At 42.5% G+C, this 21,755-nt stretch overlaps 1 protein-coding gene across 1 annotated transcript in view; it reads left to right on the top strand.

Moving 5' to 3' along the window:
- mib1 (MIB E3 ubiquitin protein ligase 1) overlaps positions 1-21,755 on the top strand; it is an 84,680-nt gene that overhangs the window by 4,501 nt on the left and 58,424 nt on the right. The window contains 5 exon segments of the mRNA XM_079530358.1: positions 1,615-1,786; positions 8,933-9,062; positions 14,784-14,888; positions 17,092-17,158; positions 20,422-20,626. Of these exon segments, the coding sequence (XP_079386484.1) occupies positions 1,615-1,786; positions 8,933-9,062; positions 14,784-14,888; positions 17,092-17,158; positions 20,422-20,626 (679 nt within the window).

Genomic DNA, 21,755 nt, shown 5'->3' with positions numbered 1-21,755 from the left:
GATTGATAGACTAGTGATAGTGCCATCATCAAACTCTGAGATCAAATGGCCCTGACTAGGCTGGCTTGGGTTGGAGCTAGCTCTGGTCCATAGCTCTAATGTCGTTGCATTTAGAGCTATGTTACCGATGACTTCCGGGGCTCGCATAAATGCAGACCAGCCTCTCGTCTTTAGCGTAAATAAAAAGAACGTTTTCGCTACTCACCAATACAAAGGCGGGTTGTGTCATTTAGACAGCCTACCTTCCTTAGTGGAAGCACTCTGAGCCCCCCACCACACACACAAAAGGTACTTTTTGGCCAGAAGGCGGTTTCTTTTTCACTGGAGGAAATATATTCTCTATGAAGGTTTCCTCTTGGCAATATCGGTAGAGGGAGTGGCGTAAGTAAGTACTAAAAGTATTTCCTTTCTGGCCAAAAACCTTACCTTTTATACGTGTGGTGGGGGGCTCAGAGTGCTTCCACTAAGGAAAGTAGGCTTTCTAATAACGCAACCCGCCTTTGTATTGGTGAGTAGCAAAAATGTTCTTCTTATTTACGCTGAAGACAAGAGGCTGGTCTGCATTTATGCGAGCCCCGGGAAGTCATAGGTAACGTAGCTCTAAAAGGCAACGGCATAGAGCTATGGACCAGAGCTAGGTTGGAGCCAAACCCTGTCCTGCTGTGGGAAGTAGTTGTAGCTGTTGATTGATCTCTTACCAGGTGAGCCGCGGGGTGCCCCCTTGTTTACATGTTTAATGGGTGTAAAAGGTCCCTGCCTGGTAAACCCTGGCCTATATACCATGTTGTTCTTCTGAGTCCCCCAGCGGTCTGTCTTGGACCTCTCCTTTTCTCTCTCGCCACAGAATCGGCTGATGCCATTAAAATCAAGCATACGACTCCTCTCCTTTCTGGCTCCAAAACTATGGAATGCACTTCCCATTGCAATCATAACTGCAGACTCACGCCCAATCTTCCGCCATAGTCTGAAAACCCACCTCTTCAGACTCCATTTTAGCCCGTAGCACTTTCCGTAGCCTCGACGACCTTGACAGGTGTATGCAAAGGTTCAATTTATGTAATTATGATAGCATTTTATGTAGACATGTCACATAGCGCTCTATAGTGTATACACGTAGTTTCATTGTGTAGATATTCCACCATTTTCGGTTCTTGGCTTACTTATGATTCTTGATTCATATTTTTTTATGTTATTGATGTATTACCATGACTGTTCTTGCTTACTGTAAATCGCTCTGGATTAAGAGCGTCTGCTAAATGCCTGAATTGTAAATTGTACGAGCCTGTAAATCTGTTATTTTTGCTGAATGTTTGCCTATTTCCTGTTTCCCTATTTTGACCTGCCCAGGATAGGGGGATAGGGTGAACTTAAACTTGTTAAAACTAAAGCCATTTTAGTTTTAACCTCACAATAGCATGTCTATTATGTCACAATCTGGGAAACGAACAGAAAAAAATAAATAGATAGAAAAACAGCGCCCAGTGCTCAAATCTGTTCTCGAGAGATTAATTATGTCACAATGGTGGGCGACTATTCTGTGAGTGCGAAAATAGCAGACGATCTACAAGCTAGCTCCCACTGAGAGGTTGTTCCCCTTGCTTTGCATTCCCTCAGGCATCAAGCATGATGGGACCATGTGCGACACCTGCCGCCAACAGCCCATCATCGGGATTCGCTGGAAGTGTGCCGAGTGCACCAACTATGACCTCTGCACAACCTGTTACCATGGAGACAAGCATCACCTGAGACACCGCTTCTACAGGATCACCACTCCTGGCAGCGAGAGGTTAGTCTCTGCAGCGTTGGTCTGTTTTTTCAACAGGTTGTACATCGCTTCACTTTGGTCAGCGCTGGTAAAAAAAACAAAAGTCCCTTCGCTCGTGTCGCGCGCCGATTGGCTGTAGACGCAGTAATGTAACTTTGAGTGTAACCAAATGGACCCACTCAAGACGGTGAACGAGTGGTTCAATATATTTAATATAATTCCTGCTACCTACTATATCATGTCTGAGCAGCAGAATTAGTTCCTACCTATGTCTTTGCAGAGGGTTTGTGTATATATATTTTTTCCACCGTTGCTGAGTCGCGGCGGTCGTCAGTTCAGTTGGAACTGGATGAATGAAATCATCAAACAGCCAAAAACATTTCTGGGGTTCCGGACATCATCAAGGGTTAGAAAGTCGCTTCAGTTGGATTTTTCGAAGATGCCACGTGGCCGTTCGCAACTTCTCGTCTTTTGCATTGACCGTGTATGTATTTGCACCGCTCATAACACTTATGATGCTAAAGACGCGTTCACATGTCCTCTCAAATTAAATCGCTAAAATCCATTATTTTACAGCGACCGTTGCTAGGCAACGCCTTGCTCGTCCGTCCCAGAGCTGTTTTGCTGTGCACGCAGCCGTTCACTTCCTGGTTTACGGGCCAACAATCAACCTTATTCATCTGAATCTATAGCGCTGTCCATGGTTTTGATCAGAGCGGTGATGTTCTGTCCTAATTTCTGACTTCATCGAGCATCTCGTTTAGAATATTAACGCTTCTAATAGAGAGATCAGACCTATTAGCGCGAGGTAGTAATGGAAGATTTCACCTGCCGGTTTTGGGGGGAAATGGAAGGGCGTGGCTTTTCAGAGTAAAATCTGCCTCATCTGCTTGGCACTCTAGCGCCTTTATTCTGAAAGATTCCCTGGCAAAAAAAGTGTTGACTATCGAAGTCTGAACGCAGTTTAACACCTTGTGTATTGGGTGACCCAGCACCTACGGTATGTGTCAGTGACATTTGAGAGGTCTTGTCTGAGACCTGCCTCTCAGCCAACCACAACACATGTGTCCAGTGTTCACCACTCCTTGCTCACTGTTGCCAGGCAACAGCTCAACCGCCAGGTTAGGTTCTTTCAATGATGATCATATAATAATGATAGTAATAGTAGCTCTTATTCATCATCATTTTTCGACCGCGGTCGAGATCATGGATTTCACAATGCCACGCCAGACTTCCCGGTGCCACCCCCAGTTCCTGCTTACTGATGCATGTGTCCCTAGCGATGACATCAGGGAACGACAGTTTTCTACCCCTGGTCTGCTTTGAGGCAGGACTCCAGAGAAGAAGGGAAGATATAACTTCTTATATAACTGTTCTTCTGGATTGGACTAGTGAAGAAACACGGGGAAGGTTGCCGTATATTAGATTAGTCGATGGGTGGCTCTTCCAAGACAGATTTTGCGCTCTCATTAGAAGGCGGGTGTAAGTGCCATCCAACCGTTTCTTTGAAAGTGTCCATGTCTCAGAGCCATAGAGTAGAATCGGCTCAACGGTCGTCCTAAATATTTTTACTTTTAACATCTTACTAAGCTGGGATGACCAGATCTTATGCATGTAATTGCAGGCTGACCAGGCCATACCCTTCCTATAGCTCTTATTACAAAGGGCTAGAAGATGTATTTGTATAGATCTGGGGTTCTCGACGTTTTGGGCTGGGGACCTCCGGAAATGCTTTGGCCATGTCTCGCGACTGGTTAGAGTGTCCGCCCTGAAACTGGGAGGTCGGGGTTCGATCCCCGGCCGGGTCATACCAAAGACTGTAAGAATTGGACCCAATGCCTCCCTGCTTGGCACTCAGCATCAATGGATTGGATTGGGGGGTCAAATCAACTAATCAGATGATTCCCGAGCGTGGCACGGCTGCGGCTCACCGCTCCAAGAGATGGGTCAAATGCAGAGAACAAATTTCACTGCAGTAACGTGTGTGATAAGTCGTACGACTTTGACTTTGATCTTATCATAGTCTTGTTATACCATATTAATTTATGCAAATATACTTATATATAATATATACTTATTATAAAAATGGCTGAAAGCAAGACTTTAGATTTTATAACATTTACTCTGCTGTTGGGAAGAAACTACCTACAAAACGTTCATTTTTCAGGAAATGAAAAATATACAATACATTTTTCAGGAAATTAAGAAACCATATATTTTTTAAAACGATGCCAAACGGCCTCATCCAAGTTGGTGTTGTGACTTTATACATTGCCAACTACTTGCATGAGAGGGGGAGAGGTGGTGGAGTTGGCTGCTTTAGCAGACAGTTTGAGGGTCCAATGGAGTTAAGAGGCTTTTTCCAAAGCACCTTTTAAATACCTTTCATTGGTTCAATATTGTCTTAACCAACACACAGACATAAAGGGTGTTCAATAGTATTGATTTATGAGCGGGGGGGGGGGGGGGGGGGAGTAGTGGACGAATGATGTACTGTACATGGAGCTCATGGTTGGCTGGAAAAAAAGTCAGACGATTAATTTTGAAGTGGACATATACATTCTTCCTACTGTATTTTTTCCACAATGCGTGAATGTGCCAACAGATAGCATTGAAGAATGAGCAAAACCACGCTGCATTTTGCCATAGCTCACCGTGGCAATATGTGAGACGGGGCGCATCCTGTTCAACCGTGTTTCAGGGGAAACCTCTATTGTGATGTTGAGTAGCTCAACGCATGGCCCAACAGCTGGCGGCCTTTTCAACTAAAGTGTGACTTCGGTTCCCCCGAGACAGTTAGTGCATGGTAGCACACAATGGCCGCTGGAGGTGTCCCCTATCCACATTGCTCTGACCGGCGTATATAGCAGTCGGGGTGCCTTTTGTTAAGATTCTTTCACTGACTGCTGCTAGGGGGGAGTGTCTAGAGGCCACAAGCTGTTTGGCTTTGGTTAGACTTGCACTGTCCAGCTGCCATGTCTAGCATCTACAGGTGCATTGTAGTTTGACGGTGTAAGATCTTCTGGGCAATTTATTAGGCAGTTATTTTATACTTGTAGCCATTACTACTAGCCACACTAGTAATACAACAGCACTCAACCTCAAATTGCCTCCTGGCTGATATTTACCCACAGCTACTTAAAGGACAACTTTAGTTTATTTTTTTCAACCCAGGTTCATGTTTTAGGTTGTTATTAGGGAAAGTTATAGATGAGTGTTAATAGTTTTTTTTCATTTACTGCTTTCTTTTGTTTTAGTGATTTTGTTTTGACAGGGGGTGGGGCATTCGAGCACATGGATATATATATATATATATATATATATATATATATATATATATATATATATATATATATATATATATATATATATATATATATTTTACAAAATGTTATGGCGATTTCTTTATTATTATTATTTTCTATAACCTACTAGACCCCAGAAGATTACACCTGGTCACAAAAGATAGTAAATAATAATAAAGAAATCGCCGTAAAAATGTGTAAACATATTTAGCCACTTGCTCGAATGCCCACAGGGCGAGTTCCGAAAGGTATCGCAGAAGTGCATTAATGACGTTAAAGAACACCCTCGAGTGTAATATTGCAATTATACAACAGTTACCTTTAAAACTAGAGAATCGCTGAAAAATAATATTTTTTCAATGACAGATGTAGCCACTATGACCACAAATGTCCCAAGAAACTAGCTAGCCTAGCCACCGAGTCTGCTGCGCTCTGGGAGAAAAGCACGGCTGAATTCTTGGTTTTGATTAGCCGTGCCATTAGCGTAGTTTAAGCACGGCTAGAAAGCTGTTTCAACCAATCAGATTGCTTCCTCAAAACGACCTGCTGTATAGAGCGTCGCAGTCCCGCCTCCTACCCTGGACCAGGAAATGAAACCCAATGCATTATTCTCATAGACATTTCTTAAAGTATTTATTTAAAGACGGTTACGCCGCGGACAAAGCCAACTCGAGTCGTGACAACTCATGACAACACAAACAATATTTTGGACCAAACAAATAATTAGAAAGAAGAAAAAAACGGCAGGTTACAACACTTTTTGTTGTTTTTCTTCTTTGTAATTATTTGTTTGGTCCAAAATATTGTTTGTGTTGTCATGAGTTGTCACGACTCGAGTTGGCTTTGTCCGCGGAGTAACCGTCTTTAAATAAATACTTTAAGAAATGTCTATGAGAATAATGCATTGGGTTTCATTTCCTGGTCCAGGGTAGGAGGCGGGACTGCGACGCTCTATAATGTCTAATAGCAACCTAAAACATGAACCTTGGTTAAACAAATTAAATAAGTTGTCCTTTAACTAAGATCTGGTGGTTTGCATTGTCAGTCCCATGATGGCTGGGTGTAACAGGGCCAGGGTTAGGAGTTGCCACTAAGAACACAGTGTAGAATCGCAGCACAAAATATTGTTATTCTTAATCATGAGTGCAAGTGTTGTGAGGTGATGATACTGCAATTTTCTGTGGTACATTTTGAGGTAACCGGTACTGTCACCCATAATCCATCTCGCCCTCTTTTTGAGTGGTGAGGAACAGCAATGTCCCTATGTCCACGTACCTGTCCCTATGTTTAGAGTACCAGTAGAGGAAAAAGTGGCGCTGTTGTGCTAGAAACAGATAGAGAGAGAGATAGTGTTGCACTGTTGCCTGCTAATTACAGAGAGAGAGAGGGAGAGGTTTCTGCTAAATGCTAATTCCCCCACACTCACTAATTCCCCCAACTCTGTCATTTCTTGACCGTTTCGGACGCGGGGCGGCTCGCCGGAACCGGGCTGGCACCCTGGGCGCGTTCCTGTGGGTCTGGAAGTTCTGGGGACCCACCGGGGACCCCCACACGGAGTTGCACCACTCAGTTCACACGGGTGTGATTTGTTTTTTTTATCCGCCAACCTCACGCCGACAGCTCGGTGCGGCGGTTCTTGTATTCTTTATTTAGTTTTACTGATAATAATGTTCTAAATAAGTTTAGGGTTGGTTAGGCATAGTTTTACTGGGGTTAAGTTTAGGAATAGGGTTAGGTTTTGGCACCGTTTTACTAAGGTTAGGGTTAGGAATAAGGTTAGGTTTAAGCATAATTTACTTAGGTTACTTTAGGAATACCAGGCAGAGCATTTCCGCCGGCTGTATGCCCGGCGCGAGTTGGCAAAATGGCGACTTCGTTGGTATTCCATTTTGACTGCAGTATAAATGTAAATAATAACCTAGCCGTATGAACAAACTAAGGTTTCTTTGTGGCTGGAACTAGATATCTGTGTCAGCTGAAAATCTGCCCTAACACAATTGCCAAGACGTGTGTTTCTCTTCACCGTCATTGAATACATATGATCATAGAATATATTGCAATACTTGAGTGACTGTTGGGCTGGTTGCTGGGAGCTTGTGGTTGTACTGTCATGAAGAATGGGATGTAATTCTGGATCATATTCTTCTAGAGCTCTGAAGCTCAGACATTGCCATCTGACAGTCTAATAGCTCTAAGGTAAACCACCAGCCTGGCCCCATGTCAGAAGGAGTGTGGCTTCCCTTCCATTGTGATAAAAAAAAGACCACACACTCCAACTTGGCCTCCATGATATCAGTCTCTGGATAGTGTCCTGGGAACTATTGGTGGAAATGAATAAAATGAGTATGTTGCTGCCACACACCTGCTGACAAAAATGTATAAACGACTCTTTCTGGGCAACTAAGAAAACCGCAAACCGCAAACCTCCACCATCACACATGCCAGGTTCTTTTAACCACTTAAAGGGATATTTCACTTTCAACATTCGGTCATTTCATGGTCTACTCAGGCTCAGGTGAACACCCCCAGTAGAAAGTCTTTCTACAGAGGAGAGGCTGGTCTGCGTTTCATGCGAGGGCTAGAAGCAAAGAGTGGCAGAGAATGCAATGGCAGCAAGAGCAGTAAGGCTATGGACCAGAGCTAGCTAACGCCATGCTTATCCCCAGCAAAAGGATACGTGCGTGCGCGTCCCATAGGGTCCCATTTCAAAGTAGGCTGTTATCTCTGAAATATGCGGCACTGTCTGTGGTGATCATCATCCATCTGAGGCTCGGATGTGATTTGTGATTTTGTCACAAATCATGGTGTGATGATCAGTATGAGTCTGTATGAATACGTGAGGTGCCCGTGTTTTTTTTTAATTACTTTTTCATTTATTTTTAATAATTATTTTAGATGAAAAGCATCAAGGAAAGAACAAGGCCTGGCTCCATTAAAAAAAAACATTATTAAAAAAAATGAAAAACGTAATTGAAAATTAGTCACCAGAATAAAGGATTGGTGTATTTGATGAATCTAACTGGTTAAAATGGAATTTGAAATTACAATGGGTTTGTATAGGAAGGGGTCGGGGCAGCTAAAATGAATATCAAATATCTAAATACTGAATCAAGCAACTTAAAAACTATCTGTGGTGTTCACATAAACCTGAGTAGACGATAAAATGACCAAACATTGTTTTTAAAGTGAAATATCCCTTCAAAGGAGTAGTTCACCCGCAAAAGTTACTTATAGATTTACATTATTTCGTTTTTTTACGCACAAAACAAAACAAATCTATGAATTCAAGGCTTCATAGGGTGTGTAATTGATAGAAAACATGTATATTTCTTGGGCGAACTACTCCTTTAAGCCCTATTTTATCATTTTAAATGGCACTGCAGTGCACTGTGTAGATAAGCTATTTCAGAAAGGTTTTTAAATTATACATTTGCTCAAAATAGGGGTTGCCAGGTTGAAAGTGGTTTGAAATGACATTTTGCCATTTCACATTTTATCTAACCGTGGCTCGTTCCCAGCCTTTTCTCATCTCCTCCTGAGGACAAAAGCCCGGAAAAGAAGTACAGACGAAAATGTCTATAGGGTCAGTCACTTCTGTTGACGCAGGCATATTTCTTGCAGTGGAGTTATGGCAAGTTGCCCGTACCAATATGGCGGTAATGTTGACGTGCAATCCAGTGGCCAAATGCGTCTGTCTACGTCTATTATGCTTTCAGTTTCAGTAGCAGTTTCTTGTCCAGCATACATGTTATTATCCATCCGTATTCTGGTTTACAGCTTGTGAGTATGGTCAATTTGAATAATGCTAAATGCCCAAAATAAGTGACATTAATGGAGAACCATTCTGTGTCTCTTGTTACAGAGTCTTACTGGAGTCCCGTCGCAAGTCAAAGAAAATCACAGCCAGGGGGATCTTCACTGGCGGCCGGGTGGTGAGAGGAGTGGACTGGCAGTGGGAGGACCAGGACGGGGGCAACGGCAGGAGAGGAAAGGTGAGATATTGGGAGGATGGCATTTTTGTTATATTTTCATTTCATATGAAAGCAGACGATAGCAAAAATATTGAGATTGGTTTATTCGATTGAGTAAATAACTGAACTGAAAACGACACAACAGCCACATTACTTATTCACCTTTTTCTTACAGCCCATAGTGCATTGCGTTTGTGTGTGCATAAGTTCCTCTTTCTCTTGCTGTGTTGCCAGTTTTGCAAGAGAAACAAGTGGCCAGGTCTATGAAAACAAGCACAAATGAAAATAGCTGATCTACAAGCTCACAGCGACACATTGTGAGGTTGTACATTCGTTATTTAAAAACACATTGAGAATAAATCGAAATATTTTGAATATTTTTAAAACATTAATAGCGGCTATGGAATTGTCCACAGACATCCATCTGAACATATTTAATAGGCTATGGCATAGCCTATTAATCTGGGGTTCCTTGATGTGAAGAAATGTGGAAGCAAGCCCAAATAAGCAACTACTATACCCTTTAGAATCAAGCCCAAAGAAAAACTACAAATATTTTATTTGCAAGTGGCTTTACAGAAAAAACAAGTCAAAGGTTGCTTATAAGCAGACATGGCAACTGAAGGAAGCAAAGCACACACACACAAGGAGCCCCAGTACCTTGGCGGGGAAAAACGTGGATACCATCCTATTTATATTAACCACACCAACCGTGGGCAGCGCAGGGAAGCACATGGGTACGTACTTGTACAAACATCACTCACCGCTGTCGTTTACCGACGTTCCGTAGTGATTGTACCGGTGTATATATATATATCCATATCCATGGTAACAAGCCGTCCACTCTGTCTTCATTCACGTTCTCACATCCCAACGTCTTTTCATAAGGGCATACCCAGCCGTTGTCGGCACGGTTAAGAACTTAAATCACTCTAAATTGGGACTTGAAGGGGAGAAAATGTTTTTCTTTGTCTTGAAGGGTCATGTTTTGCACAATAACAGTCTTTTCATTATGTCTGCCCACGATCTCTGTGATTCATACAGTAGGCTACGTTTGTTTACCTCAGTCACTGATACTAAAATCTGATATTTTATTTTTATTTTTTTCTATGAATCTGTGACTATAAAACGAAAATAAAAAGATTTTGAAAAGAAAAGAAGAACTTAAATCACTCCCAGTCCCACACCAAACTTATTCCTATTTTTTATTTAATTTTAAGTTTCTCTCTCAATGCCTGTTTTGCACATTAGGGACCCCCAGCCAACGTGTATATAGGCGGCTAATTTGTGCCTGATGTGAAATGATGTAATATTTAAATACTACTAACGCCTAGTATTACAATACTACTACTACTCGCGCCGAGATTTCGTGCATTTTAAATGCTATAATAGGCCTATAGATGGATGCCATTAATTTATTTCCCCGCATTATTTCACCCGCGGTTTATCCATTATTAATTAATTAATAATATTTCAAATGAAACATGCGGTTACTCGCGGCTAAATCTGCCGTCCGCAGTGTACCCCATGTACGTCTATTGAAACAGGAGGCCTCTCCACAATTAAAATCATTGTGGAAATGTCAAGACATGATATACTAGGATACGTGGTTAAATAGAAATGTGGGTTTTCAAGACATACTGTAGATCATAGTAACGCTAATGGTTATAAATCAGAAATGTTTTTTTATCTCAGGTACTTCTATACCGGTGTTTCCCAAACATTTCAGCCCGTGACTCAAAACAGAAATAAAAAATTCGCCCCGGGACCCAAACTCGTGAAAATAGCAGATGTACAAGCTCGAAACGTGTCGATTCATGCCATGTTGTGACCTTGTAGATCGGCTATTTTCCACTACTTCTTAAATATTGTTTTACTCATTTACTCATTTATTGAATTTCTTAGATTTTTCTTTCATTTCTTCATGACATTACTGAAAAAAAATCATTGGATTGAAAAGGTTGAAATAATAATACTAATTAAAAACCAAATGTAAGAAACAAACTAGAGGGGACCCATAACAATGTGTCTGCGACCCACAAATGGGTCCCGACCCCCTTTTTGGGAAACAGTGTTCCATACAGCACAAGCATATTGGTTTATATTATATTATATTGCAGCTGAAATGGCACCTTGCCCACATAATATGGGGGAGGTGTTGATGTGGCCCCAACTGGCCAATGAGACCTATTTATATGTCTGGTCTCTTGCAGCGTTTGCTGCGCACTTCGTTGTTGTTTTATGCTGTTTGAGATCGACTGTTTGCCTCCACCCCCTGCTGGATCTAGTCGCTCTGGAGATTATTTATTTTGCTGAAAAGTAACGTTTATAAGGATTTTGTGGTTAATAGTTAATACCGGCACATTATACGCCCACCAATTGGATTTGTGTGTTCTTTCACAACACTAAAGTATAGATTTCACCTGGATTTTGCAGTGCTATAGACAAAATAGAAAGTAAGTTAGCATAAAATGTCTAGTCGCCGCTCTATTATCTGAGGGCTGATGGATCCAAACAATTAGATGGAAAAGCGAACCTGTGCGTGGCTCTATCTGGCTCTATCTGGCTCTATCTGGCTCTATCTGAATGGGAAAAGACTTAAGTTATTGCCAGAAACAGGCTGCACAATTTACGTAGGCAGCGGCTAAAAACACAACTGGGTGAGAGCGACGGAGAGAGTCCTTTATCTTTTTAGGATAATATGAATGTTGATGATTAATTATTAATGTGTGATTAATCTGGCTAAATCTTTTTATTGTTTGATGACAGCCCTATTATGTATGAAATGTGACTAGTGCAGATAGTTGTGAACCAGCCGGGGTTTAGCTGTTTTTAATTGTTTGTGTACTCGGGGAAGTGATTTTAAAATAGATATTGCTGGCTAATTGTTTGGCAAAAAATAGAATATCGGCTACGAACATTTTTCTTTTTCTTCTCAGAATTTTCCCAATGATAAAAGGTCCCTTTTTTAAGATCTTATGTTGGTTTCATCCCACCCCTTCAAATTCATATCATGTTCAGAGAATACAAATTGTCCTTGCAGTCTGATGAGGTTGTCTATTAACTCATTTAGGCCTGACCTCAAAATTAAAAAAAAATCTTCTAAATCCTCCAGTTTTCTGAAATAAATATTTTCACGATTTTTCAAAAATAGCAGACCTACAAGCTCGTAGCGCGCCACTCGGTGGCGCGCTATGAGCTTGTAGATCTGCTATTTTTCAATAGCTAAATTATAACCATGTTTAAAACACCAAAAGGGGTTCCCGCCCAAAATGGGTTAAAATTTACATTGGAGAGAGAGCCATAAAGAGCTTGTATTTTGACTCCGGCCCAGACCCCAATGTATTCAATTTAAGAGTCCCTGCAGGCAATTTAAGAATTCATTTTGCTGTTATTTAATGGCATATCTCATTATTGTTTTATGATGCTGTAAGCAATATGCTCCCCAGAAAACCGCTAGTACATGTCCTGTAGCCAAGATGAGCTGTCAGTGCAGTGCGAATGTTGCCTCCTAAGGCCGCTTAATTTATTACGCCTGGAATGAGCATTCATATAATCTAATGATTTGAAATGTGTTTTTACTGAAGGCTAAACTGTTAATTATTGTAACACAGCTCCGACCATTTTTTGCAATTTTACAAATTGCCGTAGCCTCGTCCATGGGTACAAATGCATACATGGCCTTAAAATCACTTCATGTAGATCATTTTTGATTCTGTGTTTTCTAATTGGGCATATATTTTTATAATGTGGACGCACTTGACATCTTTTAAGTTCTCATTTGTTTCATTCTTGTTAAACACAGCAGCCAAGGACCTCTTGAAAGGCAAAGTTTCTCCACAACTCCTTGCTCATTGGCTACTCTTGCCTCTACCCCAGCCTCGTAGGTTTAGTGTCCTCAGGGAATGCTGTAAAATTATTCAAAGAAAGTCCCAGGTTCCGACAAAGAAGACTTATCTGGAATGACTGTTAATGCAAAAGATTTTTCATTTCAGATGACTTTACTTGAGTCACTTTTAATTAAAAAAAGAAGGGGGGGAAAAAATCACAGCGTGCGTGCGTGTGTGCAGGGGTAGTGTGTGTGTGTGTGTGTGTGTGTGTGTGGGGGGGGGGGGTAGTGTTTTTGTGCATTTGTGCTTGATCCTTGTTTTTACTGCTTCTTCTCTGGAAACAATTGCTGTAACAGTCACAAAGGTATATTAACCCATTTTGGGCGGGAACCCCTTTTGGTGTTAGCATTATGTTATGCTTTAGCTATTGAAAAATAGCAGATCTACAAGCTCATAGCGCGCCACCGAGTGGCGCGCTACGAGCTTGTAGGTCTGCTATTTTTGAAAAATCGTCAGGATGTAGAAGACATTTTTAGAATCTGATCTCAGGTCAAAATGGGTTAAAAATCACCTGAGAGGTTTTCTACTGCAGTAAAACGGTAAAAAGAGAAAAGCGGAGCATATTGGAAGAAAAAAAAAACAAGAAATTGCAGTGCATGGAGAATCGAGACATAATCAAATTGCGAGTCAAAAGAATCAAAATGTAATCAAATTGTTGGGTCCTTGCCGATTTCCCACTCACTAACATTTCCCTGCCTTCGTGAAGTCTCAACATGGTGATGGAATGGCATACAGAAGTGCAGACAATGCAGTCTATGCATTAGCTACTATACGGTACACCTGTCCCGCACGCAGACTGACGCGCTGTCCGATGATGGGGTGGGCGTGGGGAGCAATAAAGCTGACGTGCTCGTCTAAAACAGCAAATTATTGCCCGTGTAGCCAGTCGGTAGACGGCCCTCCCATACTGCAATATAATGTCCACTCCTTCCAGGAATGGTCCGTGGCAATGTTCCTGAAGATTTTCAAAAAATCTGCTATCTTCACCCTTTGTCATAGTTAGTTAGTTAGTTACTTTATTGACAAATGTATAAAACATTGGGTCCAAACAATAATAAAAAACCAATGAATCAAAAACGGTACAATACATTAAAATATACAATACGCAATACAGAATCCCTTTACAACAGGAGCTTTCTATTGCTCCATTAGTGACAGGCAGGCATGTAGCATACGCAAAGTCTCTCTGTTAGTGCCCACAAAGAGTGAGCTCAAATCAATACCCTCATGTCCATATTTCGCTCTGATACGCAATTTCACTCTGATTTCACTCTGATACAATGAAGCATCTAGGCCCTAGATGCTTCATTGTATGACAAAGGGTGAAGATAGCAGATTTTTTGCAATATTCCCTAGATTCTACTTCTAGGGCCTATGGCCTAAGTGGCTAAAAGACATATTATTGACGTATAACTTCTTTGAAGTGCTTTTTTAATGCCTTTTGCACGTTTGCTAGCCCATTCAGGACTCAAGGATTATGTTATACTTTAGCTGTTGAAAAATAGTGTGGCACCGAGTGCCGCGCTATGAGCTTGTAGATCTGCAAAAAAAAAAAGAAAAACTTGAAAATGTGGCGCAAATCTTTGAATATATATTCTTTCAGAGCAAAAGTTTTTAGGTCAAATCTTTACTTCTGGGGGGTCCCTGGAACAACATATTTTCAGATGGGGGTCGGCGGCCAATTCCATATTGACCGTGACACAGAAACATAGGTTTTTCAGAAAACTGTCAGGATTTAGAAGACATTTTGTAGAATCTGGTCTCAGGTATAAATGGGCTAGATGGAAACCCCATCTCGGGTGCCGGCTTGACTTAATCCTGGTTTTGTGCCTTTTGCGTACCTCCGCTGCAGGTGACGGAGATACAGGACTGGAGTGCCGCCAGCCCCCACAGTGCGGCCTACGTACTGTGGGACAACGGGGCCAAGAACCTGTACAGAGTTGGCTTTGAGGGGATGGTAAGTTAACTTCCAGTTCAGACACGCAGAGTACACAGACACACGCGCACACGTCACACAGTCTTACAAAGGATCAGCTGCCAATGTTGGCTTTTGTGTTTGACCACAGAGCAGAGGGTGCCAGGGCTTTGTTGGAGCCACGCAGCCAGCATGCGTGAGGCACTATTGTGTAGGCAGCTGGAAAGAGAGGGTATCTACATGATAAAGGCAATCTGGTCCTTTTGGCGGGGTGTGTGTGGGGGGGGGGGGGTGAAAATGGAGGTCAGCATGAGAGAGACGGGGCGTCCTTGGTTTTATCGGGGGCTCTGGCTATGCTATGCACACACCCCCAATGGAAAGCTTATCTCTCATTGGTGGAGAGACCCCCTCTGCCTTTTACGAAGGGTCCAATGAGGTTTCTCGGTCGTGTAACAGATTTGTCCTTTGTTATCCTAATAGGCTGAAACGGTCTTGAGGGTAAGGTAGATGGCATCTGCTGCTGAATTAAGCAAGTCATAGATTAAACCAGCCCCCCGCCCCCCCTTCAGCACGGCCATTTTTATCCGAAGCACCCCACTCTTGAGAGACCGTGAGCACAAGTGAAAATCACACCCGTGTGACGTGAGGGGCGCTAATATATTAAAGTCTAACTCATTGATTGATTAGGTGATGTAATGGTGATGTAAAACAAACGGTGACAAAACAAACATTAAATTGTCTTTATTGTTAATGGCATTTAATGTTTGTTAGGGACAAGATGACGTAAATTTTCCCTTCATTGTCAATGGCGTTTTTAAAACAAACATTGAACTAAAAACAAACATTAAACCTGTATATAGGATACAGATATATATTTAAAAAATCACACCCGTGTGAACTGAGTGGTGTAAGGTTTTATATAGCATGATCAGCTGTGGTCTGACGTAATGAAATAAGGTAAGGTATTATGTAGCCTGATCAGCTCTGATCTGACGTAATGAAATCACACCCGGATGTGATTTCACAACTGGCTTTTTCTGTGCAGAGAAAATGACCACGGTTGCTACGGTCATCCAGTTCACCCGGGTGTGATTTAATTACGTCAGAAATTATTTTGAACATAGCAACCGTGGTCATTTTTTTATGCACACAAAAGCCAGTTGTAGGAGTGGTTTACACCACTCAAAAATAATAATAAACCAGCCACTGCAACCTAGTAAATGTACAAAAAAACAGTATACTCCCTCTCCTGTGTTCTTACACAGTCAAACCCTCAGTGCTCATTTAACCCAAATCCATTTGGTTAACATTTTAACACTCTCAGAGTTAAATGACCACGGACGATTTTGACAGTGTGGTAATTATTTTGTGCAGATAGCATCACAATAAGATCAACTTTAATCCCTGTCGGCGCAGGTTTGTCTTGTTCTTTTTTTGTTGTTGGGACTTGTGTGTGGGTTCCCGAGGCCTGCGCTGCTACGGTCCCATCACTTCAGAGGAGTGTGTGGGTTCCCGAGGCCTGCGCTGCTACGGTCCCATCACTTCAGAGGAGTGTGTGGGTTCCCGAGGCCTGCGCTGCTATGGTCCCATCACTTCAGAGGAGTGTGTGGGTTCCCGAGGCCTGCGCTGCTACGGTCCCATCACTTCAGAGGAGTGTGTGGGTTCCCGAGGCCTGCGCTGCTATGGTCCCATCACTTCAGAGGAGTGTGTGGGTTCCCGAGGCCTGCGCTGCTACGGTCCCATCACTTCAGAGGAGTGTGTGGGTTCCCGAGGCCTGCGCTGCTACGGTCCCATCACTTCAGAGGAGTGTGTGGGTTCCCGAGGCCTGCGCTGCTATGGTCCCATCACTTCAGAGGAGTGTGTGGGTTCCCGAGGCCTGCGCTGCTACGGTCCCATCACTTCAGAGGAGTGTGTGGGTTCCCGAGGCCTGCGCTGCTACAGTCCCATCACTTCAGAGGAATGTCTGCACTGCCTTGTAATCATCTCTGCCCTCTAACTCTGACACAGTGGCTGCACATCTCTGAGTCATCAAAAAAAAAAAACCCCACAACACGATATTGCGATAACACGCTTTATTTTCACCAGCAACGTAATGTTTCATTGTCCTTGCTTGCCCTTAGGGTAACTTTGTTGTCCCCATTCTCTGCTGTTAGGGGGGGGGGGACATAATTCATGATCAGGCTCTAATGGAATTAGTACCTATCGGCTAATTATTTCATCCTCTCGCCCCCCATCTCTCCCTCAGTCGGACCTGAAATGCGTGCAGGACGCCAAAGGAGGCTCGTTTTACCGTGACCACTGTCCTGTCCTGGGTAAGTGTAAGCCCAGTGATCTGTGCCCACCCTCATTATTGCACCAATCCTTTTCTCTCCAGTGTTCTGGTGCAGTGGATTCCAAGGGCGTTAGGGAGAGCTGTCTGTCTGTCGGCAGTTACACGCCAAGGCCACGAGATGGCAGCACTTACACAGTCACCTGCTGGTGCCTTGATAGATACCCAGAGCAGGCACTCGTGGTCGTTGGGTCATGCCGGCACAGCATTCCAAGAATTCCAGTAGGGAAATGTTTCCTTAGTGACTTCCTGGCTTAAGGGGTATCTGGGCAAGGCCTGGCAGCCGATTCCAACACTGCAGCAAAGCCCCTCCAGTACAGTGCGATGGCGTCATCGTCATCATCCCCTACAGTCCAGCGCTTTTCTTATAGAATGCATAACCTGCTGCACTCGATTACATACTGGCCTACTGCACTGGTTCCCAAACACTGGTTCGGGACCCATTTGTGGGTCGCGGACACATTTTTATGGGTCCCTTTATTGTTTGGTTTCCTACATCTTCAAAAAACATTTCCAAAAAAAAGCTAATATTTTCATGATTTTAAAAACAAAATGCATTGATTTGTTTTTCAGTAATTTCATGAAGAAATCAAAGAAAAATCTAAGAAATTCCATAAATTAAAAAACAAATGTGGAATTGAAATAGTGAAAATAGCCGACCTACAAGCTCACAACGTAAATTTGGAAGCAAAGTCTACATTGTAAATAATGAGCAGTTGATGTTTTTTGTGTGCCAACATTTTTTTTAAATTGTCTTATTCTCTGCCAATGTGTCTCTACATGTGTTTTACATTATTTTCACATGATTGTACTTTAATTAGATTTGAATGCCATCCTTGAACGATCCACACGTCCGACCTAGACTCTTCTCCCTTCTGGCTCCCAAATTATGGAATGAACTCCCCATTGCAATCAGAACTGCAGACTCGACTCCCAATCTTCCGCCGTAGTCTAAAGACTCGCCTCTTCAGACTCCACCTTAGCCCGTAGCACTTGCCCTAGCCTCGACGACCTTGCAGCACTTTTAGCAAAGGCTAAAATGTAATTTAGATTTAGATGTAATTTACTTATGATCCTAGATGACTATTTCTATGCGTTTGATGTATTACCTTGTGGTGTTCTTACTAACTGTAAGGCGCTCTGGTTTAAGAGGGTCTGCTAAATGCCCTAATAGAGCACCGAAGTCCTGACGTCACTGCCTTCTACTGTCAGTAGAGGGCGTCAGTCCACAGGTTCATGTACTTTTTATTTGCATTGTAATCTCCATAGGGGGATTTTAGATCGCCTCATATAAGAACTGTGTTTGAAAAATAAACCGATCACCCCGGCCTTTTCACTCATATGGATATGAAGCATCGACTGAAGGTGGAAATGTACAAATATACCCAAAGAGTAACAAAATAAGCGTTAGAGTCAAACAACCCAGAGACTACATTTCCGGGTATGCGTGTGGCTGCATCTGTCCGTCGCACAACAGAAACTGAATGTCAATTACGTTTATTTTTATTTTTAATTTATTGATATTTAATGTTTCGTGGTTAGTACGAGTCGAGTCACCACCAGCTGAGCTTACGTCAACGAGGAATCTCAGGAACGCAATGTGTTGACAGCTGGGCGTGACGTATATTAGCAGCGACATTGCCTTCATATGTGGTTTCAAGGCTTTTGCTGTCACATTAATTCCATTTTCTCCAGAAACTGGCTGTATCAAATATGAATGGACATCATTAACGACGCACAGCCACTCCCCTGACAGAAAGGCCGGGGTGGTCGGTTTATTTTTCAAACGCAGTTCTTATATGAAGCGACCTAAAATCGCCCTATGGAGATAAAAAAATCACACCCGTGTGAACTGAGTGGTGTATGGTCTTATATAGACTGATCAGCTGTGGTCTGACGTAATGTCTGACGTAATGAAATCACACCCGTGTGAACTGGGTGACCATAGCAACCATGCTCATGTTTTGGTACGAACAGACAGACAGACAGACAGACACGTAAACTAACAAAGCCAGTTGTAGGAGTGGTTTACACCACTCAAAAATCTGAAAGTGACGTCAGACTTCGGTGCTCTATTGTAACTACCTTCTTATTTTGGGCAATGTGCTTATCATTATTTCCAAGAATTTCAAACTCAGCATTGTAATGCAACGCGTTGTGAATTGTAGATTGGCTTCTGGAAACTTTAAAATGGAGCTCAAGTGTTCAAATGGATCCCTGGCTAATAAGACAAATTTGTCATAAAACATTATACTTGCCCTCCATATATATATATATATATATATATATATATATATATATATATATATATTTATTTGATAAATCACCTTAAATATTTTATTTCTTTCATAAAAATGAGTGTAAAAAATCTTTCACTCAATAGGAACTGCTCCCATCGTCATATGTGTGGTCCAGCCCTATGGAATGTATGGAATGCACGTGCTAATAACTATTTAAAATATTGCTTTGATGCTCATATTAACCTTAGGAAGTATTATTGTTTTTTTATTAGCATATGCATTCCATACATTCCATAGGGCTAGACCATATGGACATATGACATCATCAACTTGGGACAGGAGCAGTCCCTGGCCTATTGAGTGAAAGATTCTCTATTTACAGTATGAAAGAAATAAAATATTGATGGCGTTTTATTTAAAATTTCACGTGCTCCTGTATCCTGCCGCATGAGTTCTCTCTCCTGATTGGATAAAAGTGCAATCCTAACCAGAAGATTTAATTCTCTGTTGATTGAAGAGCTGGGATTACTACTATCATAATTTAGAGCTATTTATCACTTATTTCAACAAAGAAATTGCACAACCTTTTTTTTAACCAATTTAGGCCTGAGCTGGATTCTACAAAATGTCTTCTAAATCATGACAGTCAGTGGTGCTCAACCTTTTTCATGTCAAGGACCCCCAGAATTATCTGTATTTTGTCGACGACCCCCATCGGAAAATATGTTGCTCCAGGGACCTCCCAGAAGCAAAGATTTGAGTTAAAAAACGTTCGCTCTGAAAGAATATATATTCAAAGATTTGTGCCACATTTTCACGATTTTTCAAAAATAGCAGACCTACAAGTTCATAGCGTGGCACCGAGTGCCGCGCTATGAACTTGTAGGTCTGCTATTTTTCAATAGCTTAAGTGTAACATAACGCTTGAAACACCAAGAGGGGTTCCCGCCCAGAATGGGTTACAATTATTCCCTTTTGTTCTTACCAAGTCCTTTGTTCTTCCCAGGTGAGCAGAATGGCAACAGGAACCCCGGTGGTCTTCAGATTGGAGACCTGGTCAACATCGACTTGGACCTGGAGATTGTCCAGTCCCTCCAGCACGGTCATGGCGGCTGGACCGACGGCATGTTTGAGACCCTCACCACCACCGGCACGGTGTGTGGCATCGACGAGGACCACGACATAGTCGTCCAATACCCCAGTGGGAACAGGTAAGGTCCAGTGTTGCCAACTCTTGTGAGAGAAATAAGCCAACCCACCTCCAAAAAATCAATCCCAAAACAAGCCAACTCTTGGCGAGAGAAATGAGGTCGTCACCACCGCCACCCTCATATGGCCACCCGTTCTCTGAATCGGACTCTGAGAACATTCCCTGTCGGCTTCTGGGATGCACTGTTTTAAATGCATTGCTTGTTGGGGCTGATGTCCGTGGTGGAGCCAGGAACTCTTTGAGTAAGGCAACGCCAATAGAGCGTCGCGGTCCCGCCCCCTTTCATGGAGACGCCAGGCCCAGGAAATAATTCTTAATGCATTTTTCCCATAGACATTTCAAAAAGTATTTATTTAAAGACCTTTTAAAGCGTCGTACAAAGCCAACTCGAGTTGTGACAAATCATGACGACAAACAAAATAAAATTGGGCCGAACAAATAATTAGAAGAAAAAAACGGCAAGCAACACTTTTTTGTTGTTTTTTCTTCTTTGTAATTTATTGTTTGGTCCAAAATATTGTGTTTGTGATTTGTCACAACTCGAGTTGGCTTTGTACGACGCTTAAAAGGTCTTTAAATAAATACCTTTTGAAATGTATTTGGGAATTATTTCCTGGCGTCGTCAAGAAAGGGACGCTCTATACGAGGGAGGCAGACCAAATTGATTGATTGGTTGAGTTGGTGGCTCCTCGATCTAAGGTATGATGGATCCCCAATTTTCTGTGGAGACCGGCGACAGAAGCGTGCAGCAAAACGAGGGACCTCTGGTTCTCCCCCCCCAGTGCGGGTGGTGGTGTTGTAAGCTTAGCGGTGATAGCCTAGTTCGCCTACAGCAGGGTTCCCCAATAGGCGGCCCGCGGGCCATTTGCGGCCCGCGGAGCGCCCCCCTTGTGGCCCCTGGAAGAGGGGGGTGTCCCAGATATAAATGCCATTAAATGGGGGTCAGTAGCCTATGCATGTCAAACTGGGCACCCCCTCAAGGACCACTGGTGGTCCCCGGACCACTGGTTGAGAACATTTTTTTATTAATTAATGAAAAAATAAAAAACCCAATATTTCGCGCGTGTGGACTCGGCCCCCAGCCTGGTTCCCTAGTCAAAATATGGCCCTTGAGGAAAATTAACAGGTTT

The sequence above is a fragment of the Electrona antarctica genome (genome assembly GCF_951216825.1).
Source record: "Electrona antarctica genome assembly, chromosome: 19".
In the NCBI taxonomy this organism is placed as follows: domain Eukaryota; kingdom Metazoa; phylum Chordata; class Actinopteri; order Myctophiformes; family Myctophidae; genus Electrona; species Electrona antarctica.
The sequence above is the reverse complement of the archived record's forward strand: the minus strand, read 5'-3'. Positions and strand labels throughout refer to the sequence as shown.